The sequence below is a fragment of the Anneissia japonica genome, unplaced genomic scaffold, assembly GCF_011630105.1.
Source record: "Anneissia japonica isolate Jap-2015-1 unplaced genomic scaffold, ASM1163010v1 scaffold287871_len1641731_cov197, whole genome shotgun sequence".
In the NCBI taxonomy this organism is placed as follows: domain Eukaryota; kingdom Metazoa; phylum Echinodermata; class Crinoidea; order Comatulida; family Comatulidae; genus Anneissia; species Anneissia japonica.
The window spans coordinates 1,355,994-1,367,749 of record NW_022712275.1 but is presented as its reverse complement, the minus strand read 5'-3'; the positions used below and the strand labels follow the sequence as shown (position 1 = coordinate 1,367,749).

The following is an 11,756-nucleotide window of genomic DNA, read 5'->3' as shown; positions in this document are numbered from 1 at the left end:
TATCAAAGTCAATCGACATAAACACACACACACACAGTACTGGCATGTACAGTTTAGATTATGAAATGGCTTATTTGTGTGAATACCTATGTTGTGCCATCAGAAATAAATTGCCGCTAAAATTTGAGAACGATACATTTCACTACAATATTGGCAATCCTTGGTCCATGTGACATAGACATAAAATCATACATGTACAATACCTCCACAGTATTTATTTGAAAAAAACTAGAGTACGCACACACACAATAGAAAAATCATATGTACATCTTGCATTTACACATCCTACATTAGAACTGTATATTCAAGTGAACATATTATTATAAAGATATTCATCACACTCCACTGATTCCATTTAGATCTGAATGAGTAAGCAATGTACAGGTGCAGTTCCATGCCTCTGTTCAGCTGCAGATACTACTGAGCAGCACAATTTTCAGCAAATGAAGCTCTGCATATTTTAATAACACTATATAAACCAAAGGTGGGCAAAGTGCTGCCTGTGGCCTGCCAGTGATATTTTTTGCAGCCCGCAAAAATTAATTACAAAACCTACGCGTGTGGCCCGCCATTTCGCTATTTGTTTGTTTACATTAGCGTTGTGTGGTATTGATTTACTTTCACGAAATCGCTATTATCTCAGCTTCCTTGTGCAAGATTGCGTAAATCTCCAAAAGTGAGTCATTTTCATTTTACCGTTACGGGCACCGATTGTGCCCGTAACTACTAACATGTTTGTAGTTCTTGTAGTGTTGACTACATGCCAATCTGATCACATACACACCCTCAACGAGCTTCGGAAAAGTGTTAAAATTTGCTAAAATGTCTGGCGGTGGCTGATACTATTTTTTCAAACCGCTGGCATGTTAACCAGCAATCTATATCGTTAGGACAGTATTAGGGCATACTGTAAGTTGCCACAGGCTGGTTACTGAAAAAACGAAGCTGAAATCCAACCAGCTCTGCCCCTTGGCCCTAGTTGGTCCCAATTTGTGTACCTCTATCCCCCACACCTTCTGCCATGACAATCCGGGATATGGTCCTACCAATGGTACAAATTTACTGTGTCAAGTTTGCAATATAAATAATTCCCTTGCTTGCTTCAGCTAGCTGGTACATAGTTTATAGTCAATCTGATGGCATATACAGTACTTAGAATCAATAGACTAGACTACTTTGCTTTTGATAGTTCAAATTCCAAAGTTGTTTTACCCAAATATGGACAGATTTCTAAAAAAATGGTTTTAAACTGTTTAGCTGGTCGATAGAGCTATAAATAAAGGCATAGATTCTTACTACACAGCTGTTGCCGAGTGTCAGCAACAGTGTCTAGCGATTCTAGGGAAATCAGGGCTTTATAAGGTTGTTGTACTCTCTGATGCACATTCCAAGGTAAAGCAGTTGCATGACAAATCATCATCATGTGTTGGCCACAACCCAGACAATTAACACTACAACTGACTGCAGAGATTGCAGATTTTGAAATTGCACAATCTATTTTTAGATGATGTGTCATGTCATCAATTCAGAATTGAAAGGCAGATGATTGCGGCATTTGTCTGTGGGCCAAGTCTGTTCTCACGGCCCAGCGCAGAGCCTGTCTTTTCTTGTCGGTGGGTACCTGGTATGAGTTAGGAACGTAAACACGAGGCTGGTTTTTTTGAAGAATTGGGTTGTCTTTATACATCATACGTTCCTGTGGAATGATATCAATTCAGTCAGTTAAACTAGTGTAACAGCAATAATAATTATAAAAATAAATATCAAAATAATGATAAAAATAATCAACATGGTTATTTTTATCAATAAGTTTTTGATCAACAAATTATACAATATCTGAGGGCAATACAGACAATAAATAACCCAAAAAAATACACATAATAATTGATAATTTTTATTCCCTTCTTTTTATGATACATGAATGATGTCTCAACAATGTGAAGGTGAAGGTAAAGTGAAAGTGATAATGTACATGAAATGAAGGACTAGAAGATCTCTTCCATAAGATAGTGCATTATGGCCCTCCAGAAAAAAAAACAAGAAAAAAAAAACAGAGGAATGCAACAATGGGATTCAAACCAGGAAAGCAAGGGATTTCCATGATTTGGGGCACACACACACAGTTGCTTGAATCTAGGCACATTTTAATATCATTTTAAAAGCATAGCTACAAACAATTTATCAAAATTTCTTACCCGTATGTTCCATCTGAGGTCTTTGCGGTTCTTCTCACCTGGAGCTTTGAATGAATGCCATTCTGATTGGTACATTTTGTGTCTGCAAAAAAAAAACAAAAAAAAACACACATTTAAAAGCTTAAGGCAGTGCTTTTAATACCTTGTTTGTGAACACAATATGCCCACCAGTAATAATGATTTTAAATTAATGAAAAATTGTTAATTGGCATGTTGGCACACTTGCTTTGTGAAATATATATTTTTTTTTAAAGTATATTTTTTTGCGGACGACAAGGGCAACACGGCATGATTAACAATGGAATAGTCCATACTCATTGGAGATGACCAGGCCTTTAAATATTAAAATACACTAAAAACAAAATTAAATTGTATAGTATTAGCCGATTTAAGATCATGTGCGATATTGCAACATGAATTCCCCAGATTCCAGTTCATATTCCAAATAAGCTTATATGAATGTTAGTCTGGCTGAACTCAACGGCTTTCTGTGGTTTGTGGTAAAGGATAACTCTTCAGTGTAAATACTTTTAGATAATTATAAGGACATTCGCTGACCACAACTACAATTTGTGGTATACAAAGTTAAACAAGTAGGAGTTTATTGTATTGCAGTCAATCTGATACTGACACCGACTCTACCGGGACGAGCAATAAACGAGCCACCATCCACTTAAACTCGATACATCTATAATATAATAGATTTGCTGTGTGCGCGATCATTGGCGGATCCAGTCATGGAGGGAGAAGGGAGAATAGGGTAGCTAGCTACCCCCTATCTTTCATTTGAAAAATCCTCAGATATAGCCCTCCGTGACCAAATACAAAGTAACCTTTGTTTTTTTTTAGGCCTACATAGGCCTATACTTTGTATTTTTTTCTTAAACATAGGTCTACGCCATATATTCAATTCCCATTCCACACACATTCAATCAAACCATTGAACTACACATTTTCAAGCATTTATAATTTACAAGTGATTAACTTTCATTAAAAACACAAGTTAGTTTTTATACTTTTTGCTACGATAATTTAAATGGTTTGAAAGACAACGGCTGAAGTTACAACATGACCAATAATTAAAAATTTAATAACGGTTTAACTATTTAATGTTTTATTATTTGAATTATTATTATTAGTTCAGCACCACAAACAGTATGTATAAGTTCTACTGTTTTCTCTACTCTCTCCGTTCCACGCGCCTCAGGATATTGGTTAAGTAACAATTATTGTTGTGTCTTCTTAATAATGTGACCATTATAAGTATAATAATAATAATAATAATAATAATAATAATAATTATAATAATAATAATAATAATAATAATAATAATAATTATAATAATAATAATAATAATAATAATAATAATAATAATAAGACATTTGTTAATGTGGGACCACAGGAAAGTGGTCTTTAATTGGAGGAGACCTGTAGTTGATAGCTTTTGACAGTAAGATCAAAGGGTGTAATGATGTCAAAGTCATCTGTGCATAGAAAAACACTTTTGTGTTCTTGTTTTATCTTAATTCTAATACATGGTTGTGCAGAGAATGAAAAATGGTTACAGATGAGTAAATCCTATAACTGAATACCTTGTGACAGGATCTGTCTTCCTACTGTGTCGTTTGAAATTACCTTGAACAGATGAGGGCCGGATAACTAAAAAAGAAAAATGCCATAAACCTTACTTGGTTTATTTGATCTGATTTAATTTTTTCAATTATGGTTTTTAAGATATGAAACAGAAACAACTGAATATGAAATGATCAATTCACAAAAGAGAATATTCGGGAAAAAGCTTAAATTACAAAAAAGAAAGTATAGCATTTCCATATGGGTCCCCTACATGAACTGACATGAAATGAACATAATCAAAATTTAACAATTAAGAACAACATTTTAACAATAGAGTACTTTTTAAAAAACATTGATAATAATAATAATTTTTCATCTAAAGACTATGCAATTAATTATTGATTAAATAAATATATTTTGTATACTCCATTTTGTGGAGTCAAAATATTTATATAAATTTAACAAATTGACATTATATAAGCAATATTCATTTCATTTTAGAAAATTTGTTATTAAAATGTATGACTTACATGATCTTGGTAAATGTGGTTTGTATACACCTACTTCATCGCCAGCTGGCCTGTGTGAATACTGAAAAATACAAAAATTACAACATAATTTATCGATACAGGACAACGTCCATTTTATGTTGATTTATGATTAACTTACAAAATCAATGATGATGTCATCGTTGAACAAATATAACGCCGAAAAAGGCTGATCTTTCAAATAATAAAGCATATTATTCTTAATAAAAACGTGTGTGTTAAAAAAAAGGGTAAAGGTAGAACAACCCACAACTCGCAGCGTCATTGTGCTGAATTGTGTATTGGCGTGGTCCATGACTACCTAGCAGCCGTAAAGAAGTGCTTAAAGCAACCACATGTTCACATCATTCCACAATAACAGGGGCTGAAATGAACCATAACAGAAGGGGTAACACCCTACTCTTCCGAAAGATGTAATGGGTTCTGTAAAAGTGCACAGGATTCAGAGATGTATACATTGGACCACCATTTTAAGTCCTTATCCGAGAAGACTTGGTTCTACCAACCCATCCCTGGGCGAGGGCGCCTCTACCTTACTGCTCGGCCACTCGACTTGTATTGTTTAGGGAAATTCCCAGGCTAGATGTGAATTTAAAAAAAAACAAATGCAACTAGACTACCCTGGAAATTTGAGCAGGGGTCATGAAACATGGGGCAGTATAGGTTGTTTTTTGGGGCAGTGTTTACTACCTCTTTGGGGAAATTCTATGTTGTTGATTCAATCAGGATTGTGCAGGGCGCATCCTAACTTTAAACTGTTGTGATTGATTGACTGATAAACTTATATTACTTTACTATACAGTATTCCACAATCATCAGAATGTCAAAAAACCATTAAGAAATTAAACCGCTGATTGCTTATTTGTCTTACTAGATCTCTTGATGAATATGGCCTCCTGGGTAATACATCATGGATAATGCTTGATGTATCTGTCTCACTTTTAGCATAGAAATCTGAGTCGTTGACTTGATCACTGAGAGGAAGTTGGGCCAGCCTCTCATTAATTGCTGACATTTCACCTTCATGAGAAAATTGAGAGAATCATTGAAAACAAAAGAATGACAGCTTCTGATATACACAAGTATCAGTACCATATTATGTTCACATATATTCACATGTTAATAAAACTGAGCCTGCATAAATTCTGTTATTCAAGTTGTCAAGTTAGCTAAAGTGTTCTTACACCTAAAGAGTTTAATTAAACATAATTTCCGGTAAGTTTTCTAACTGTCAGCAGTGGTCAGAGGTCAGTCAATAAAACTCTGATGCGATGTGGGTATCCGTTTTTTCGGAGTAATAAATCCAAACTTCATCTCCGGCCTATACGATGGCTGCAGAAGCAATATATTGATTGAATAAGTTGTAACTTTGTGGTTGAGGTGCTCTTCTTCCAAACCCACAGTACTGGGTTCCATCCTGGCAAATTATGTCATGATTTTAATTACAACCATGAAGTCTGAGTTGTGGCTTGATAGTTTCGAGCTTTGCATTCATTCCCAAGATTCTGTGTTTAATTCTAGTGAAAACCCCTAAAAAAATCTCATAAAGCAATCTTTTTAAAAAACAAATTGAGCTGGGTCACAATTGATAATCAGTGACATACCTGTATCACCTTCTGAAATGGACTCATGAAACACCTCAGCCTGTCCATTCCTTTTCCTAAGAAAAAAAAGAATCACAGATACTGTTTAGATAGCTACTGATGTTACAAAGACATGACATGCATAACATGCTCTATTTTTGCAATTTGTGTTTTCTGATTATTAATGTTATTATTATTATCTTTAGATAGTGATGTTTCTTTAGCTAGGCCTAGACTAGCCTAGCGATGCCATGTATGGTAGCATTGGTTGATGTCTCTTTTGGGCGTCCGTGTTTGTTTACATTAAGCAAAGCGGTTTTAATGTCTTTCACAAAATCGCGATTATACCAGTTACATTGAGCGAAATTGCGTAAATCTCCAAAAGTGAGTCATTTTCATTTTACTGTTACGGGTCAAAGATTGTGATTTGAATAAAGTGTTTGTTACCATTGTAAAGCTAAGATGTTTGTAGTTCTTATTAGCATCTATTACATGTCAATCTGATCACATACGCACTCTCAACGTGCTTTGGAAAAGTGTTTGAAAAGTCTGGTGGTTGCTAATACTATATTTTCAAACCCCTGGCAGTCAAGAGTGCTGAGGTATTAATGCTGGACTGTTGATCCTGGGCCCTGTGGGAGAGTAGTGTTCAACACTGAACAAGCCACCCAGGTTAAAGAAGAAATAAATAATAAATAATATGACTAACACTGTAATAGAGTCCACAAAGCTTTATTCACACTATCAAATGTTCCTTGACAAAAAATGGCTGTGTGTCATATTTAGTCATGATGTGCCTATATATGGTCATGATGTGATGTCACCATGACCATATTTAGGCATGTCACATGTTTGTCAAATAAAATAAAATGCACATATTCATATCATATTTTTTACAAAAATATTATGGTACAATTTTTTTCATTTAAAATAATTTTTGAGCAATTGCAGTGATAATATTGGGAAAGGATGAGATAGTAAATTTTAAAACATTATTTAAATAATTAACGCAAGTCTACATATTGTATTACAGTAAGACTTTCCTACAGTAGGTCAACTTTGCCTAACTCAAATAATTTCTAAGTCAATCTAATTTTACATGCCAAATTGTTGTGCTTTCCATTAATTACCAATCTGTAAGTCAAATTTTACCTAAGTCAAACAATTGTTTAATGCCATACTCAACTTAGGCAAGTTCAACTGTATTTAATCTCTTGTGAGCATCATTGGCACAATCTGTTATGTCACTTACCTTAGAACTTTTCGTACGACAGCTGGTCTCTTCGGAGGGTCCTTCAGGATACTCTTCGGTCGCACCTTTGGTCGGACAGCCATAGGAGCTGCTTCATCAGATGGCTGTAGTAAACTTGTTTCGTTTTCCTTGCCATACTGTGAATGGTACTCCTGTGAGAAAGAAAATCAATTATAAATGAAATGGATGCCAAACTTATGAAAAAAAAAATTGACAGATTTTTTTTTAACTGGTACTGGTATTGGGTATTTATATCGCGCCTTTCCCTTGCGGTTATGAAGCGCAAGCCAAGCCTCAGTTATTCAGGAAAACAATGGTAGGCATAAAATCAGTCATTATTCAGGAACCCCATGCATTAAGCGGGAGCGGCTCAACTCATTTGACTAAACTAGTGATAGCCACTGTTTGTGCGATGAACCGTGAGGATCGCTAGGTCTCCTGTTTAATTCCAATCGCTGCTCTTAATTGTATTTCAGCAGGAGGACTGAAATGTAAGTTACGGTAGCTCAGTCTTTTAGATGAGATGTTTAAACCGTTGGTCCTGTGTGCATTATGGCCCGGGTGCATGTTAAAGAGTGCAGTACATTCTTTGGAAGTGATTGCCTCCCGGTGTACTGCAAAACTCACCACCAGAAGGAGCCTAATGCAAAAAAGTCTTCCGACTTAATGAGATAACCTTGGTGTGATTCACACCAAAAAACACTCCTATCCTTCAAGGTTGCCTACATATAAATTTAGCAAAGCACAAAAGAATACTTTGTGAGGTGTCCTAAAAAAAAAAATCTTGTTTTACCAAACCATAAAAATTAGTTACTGATTATTTAGAGTGATGACATATGTTTTATTTTGGTGTTTGAATCATGTTCTACTTGAATACCTAGTTTAAGGAGTAGGCATTAAAGCTGAAAAAAAAAGGTCAATCGCATAGATGCTTTATGCGCTCTATAAATCCATATTTTATTATCAATACAAACATTTTCAAATTCATATGTCTGAAAACATAGTACTTTATTTTATGAAATTGCCTCTAAAGGTAAACTCATAAATTTTTTTGTTGGTTTTCCTATTAATTCTGCAAAACAGATTTACAAAGTGTGCATCAAAAACACAATAAACTTTGTTATCGTGAAATATATGTATTAAACACATCACTGAAAACGCAAATTTCATCAAAATGTTTTCTTTGAATACATCAAATTGGTGTACAACACAACTCATTTTGTTGAGGCACATTTTCAATTTGATTTTTTCTATTTTTAGCAAATAATAATATTTATCAGCTTTACAAAGTGTATAGAGGACTTTATCATTAATGTAATTAACAATGTCAATAAAAACAATAATTTTTTTTTATCCTTACAAAAAAACAATAATTACTCACTGTTGATGGGTTTTGATAATAACCATGGGTACTTGAATTGGACTCAAGTGGTTTCCTTGATGTAGAGGGATCTATAAATCCATCAGTATCTACCAGAGACAAATGAGGCCAAACAAAAACAATGGTTAGTTTCACGTCCAAGAAGTAAAAGTAATAAAATAGGTCTTTGTAACATCTTCTGGTGTTTATTTTTCCACCTATTCTTAGGCTTTCACAACAATCTTTCTGATCATCATTATTTTCATTTTTCATGGAAAAATGATAGATTTTTTTGAAAAAAAGTAAACAGTTCATTTTATCATGAGGCTCCAAAATTTAATGAGGGTTTAGGTGTGAAACTAGCAATTAATTTTATTTACCTAACAAAAAAAAAAAAAATAGTGGAAAGAAAATAGTGTAGTTTCAATTTTTGAATAAAGCTTCACTTACTTTTTGCAATTTGTATTATGCTCATTTCAACTAATTTCAAATATTATTTCTTAATTTGAAGATTTTAAAGATTTCTGAGCAAATACAGGTGTACCATCTGGTCACTGTCTTTAAGTAATAGCACCAATTTTGAATGTGGACCCACTTTTGCAATAAATGCTTGTGTAAGCTTGGAGAAGTAATTAATCATACTACATATTTTTTAACAAACATTTCTATTTCAAATTAATAAAAATGTGTGTATATAAATGCATTCAAAACCACTATAATTTAGCTGAAGTGTTTACCTGTAGTTGATGAAGAGGTATTTCTATATGACTGCTCATGTTCTACCAATTTCTCTAAATCTATATATAAGGAAAAAACAATGAACAACTTTGAATAAAAATACATGGTCAATGTACGAAATATGTACTAAACACACAGTAGTTATCATTTGAGTGGTATTTTCAAGTATTTTAGTTATGGTATATTTATGCTAGTATCTAAATGTCTGTAATTATTGAAGATGATGATGGGTCTTAGTGAAATATTGAGCTGCTAAAAGAGTGAATTATAGTATAAGACTTCAACACAAAATTACCATCATCATCACCACCATCATCATCATCATCATCATCATCATCATCACATTCTAAAGTTACCTCTCGCAAATTCTTTAAGTCTTGTAGGTGGTACATTTTGGTACCCCAATGCCTCCAGTTGTTCTCTAATATCATCTTCAGTGAAATGCAGTCCTTCCATCAACAAATACTGCAGAAAAGAAAAAAAAAACACCACACATCTAATTATTAGATATTGAACTAATGAGTATAGGCTTACCTATGCTGTTGAATTATTGCATTATCACTTCAGAGTTCCCGCAAGCCTAGTCTGATTGCCATGGGAGAACAGCCTAACCAGCTAGAGCATTTGCTTTAGTTTTTTTTTATATTTTCAATTTTTTTTAATTAAAGTAATTAGGTACCGTGTTGACATTGATTATTATTGTTAATTGCTTGGTTGGGCTTCAATAAATCCCTGTGCACTTTGTTTGTTTGGGTCTTTTAGCACTTGGCACTTTATGCTTCTTTTCACACATGGGAGAAATGGGTAAGTGGTGGGGTTTGCTTGCTACTGCGCCACTCTGCCTAGAGGCTAGCCTAGGCCTAGCTAGGCCCTACCTTTCTAGCTACTAGCTAGGACTAAATAATCGGTGCCCCTGGGCCCTGCTGGAATAGGCCCAAAAGGCGTACAAAAAAAACCGATTCTTCGTAAACCAACAATAACAATACAACAATGCTGACTTGAAAAAACTGTAAGTAGGCCATATTGTAAGCAGCTTAGCCTTACCCTGCCTGGCGTGCCGTGGATAGAGGGCCTAGTCTAGGGTTTAGCAGTACTCCCTCTAAATTAGCAGTACTCCCTCTACTACTAGGCTAGCCCATTCCCTCCCGGGCCTAACTCGCCTAGCCTAGGCCCTAGGCCTAGCTAGCTAGCTAGGCCCTACACAGACGGGTCACAGACAGCTAAAGGCCTAACCTAAATTAGTATTCAGTAGCCTAGCCTAGGAGAATTACCGCCAAGGGACAGGCTATTAAATCTTCATTTGGTACAAATTCAAATTACACAAAAAAGGGATTATAAATAACATAAATTACCTCACGATAGACTTCTCTTCTCTCCGAGCAACCAACCGTTTTGTTTTAATACGCCAATTTCAATGCTATTTCCATTGGTTCTTCGTATCTGAGCATGCGTATAAAAACTTTTGATGAAAACTTGACACTTGGATTTTTTAAGTCCGAGCTAAAACACAATTGCTTTACATTTTATAATAAATTAAGCTATTATCTTTCAACAGAAAATTAGATTGATCAAATAATTTCATTGCCTAGTTAGGCTTATGTCATCTAACTTACCATTTATACAAGTAGATTAAATCTAGATTGTAGGCCTGTTTAAAGAGATTTTTGTTACACCTTGATGTTTCGCGAAACTATTATTTTAAAGATCATCAGAGAGGAGAGCGAAAAAAATATATGGAATTATAAACTATTTAGTAAATAGTTTTGCCAAAAACACCTAGATGGTGGAGAAAATAAAAATAAAATGTTAGTGGTGAATGTAAACATTGAATATGGGTTGGTTAAATGCTTTTAAAGGCCTAGGAAAAGGCCTCATGTATCTTGTTTTTTGGAGATTCAATGGCAGCGGTGAATTTAATAAAAAGAAAGAAAAACTTTTTTTCTGAATTTCCTTTTTCTTTTCGTTGCGGCGGGTACGCTAATGAGCCAAAATAAAATTTTAATTTTATTCGAAATCACCATTACTGACGAGCGACGCGGCGTCGCTCAACAAGGTATAAAAAATCTCGCCTACCAACAAAATTTAAAATTCAATATTTGAGACCAACATTAATAATAATGCCAGACAGCGTCAATGAGCTTATTACATCATTAAAATCTAAAATATGGATTTACCGCTTTCTGCAGAACGTAACCAGGGATGGCACCAAGATCATAACTTTCCTCTCATGTTTTGCATAGATCTTTATTGCCCCCCCCCCCCCCCCCCCCCAAAAAAAAAAAAAAAAAGAAAAGAAAAAAAAGTTTATCACCCTATCTAGGCTGGAAAAGTGATAAGGGAGGCTTTTTATTTTTATTTTTTATTTTGCTAAAGCCATATATCACCCTTGGGTTTGTTTGCTGGTGCATTGATTTTCAAAGTTAATGATTGACATAATAAAAATAATCAACTAATTATTTATTTAAAAAATGAAAAAAAAAATAAAGAAAAATGTAATTTTTTTTT

The 11,756-nt window shown here is 34.3% G+C and overlaps 1 protein-coding gene across 3 annotated transcripts; it reads right to left on the bottom strand.

Annotated features, from left to right (window-relative positions):
* Window positions 1-193: 193 nt before the first annotated feature.
* LOC117107782 (hydrolethalus syndrome protein 1 homolog) lies at window positions 194-10,709 on the bottom strand. 3 transcript variants are annotated; one of them, XM_033249555.1, is made up of 11 exons: window positions 10,604-10,709; window positions 9,608-9,716; window positions 9,251-9,310; window positions 8,535-8,623; window positions 7,154-7,305; window positions 5,923-5,978; window positions 5,190-5,338; window positions 4,301-4,361; window positions 3,788-3,854; window positions 2,196-2,277; window positions 194-1,696 (listed from the first exon to the last, which is right to left on the bottom strand). In XM_033249555.1, the coding sequence occupies exons 2-11, from the start codon at window positions 9,705-9,707 to the stop codon at window positions 1,526-1,528; spliced, it is 987 nt and encodes a 328-aa protein (XP_033105446.1). In that variant the 5' UTR covers window positions 9,708-9,716; window positions 10,604-10,709; the 3' UTR covers window positions 194-1,525. The 3 variants fall into 3 exon arrangements, with proteins under 3 accessions (XP_033105446.1, XP_033105447.1, XP_033105448.1); XM_033249556.1 differs by lacking the exon at window positions 10,604-10,709 and adding an exon at window positions 10,523-10,542; XM_033249557.1 differs by lacking the exon at window positions 10,604-10,709 and adding an exon at window positions 10,296-10,315.
* Window positions 10,710-11,756: the final 1,047 nt, after the last annotated feature.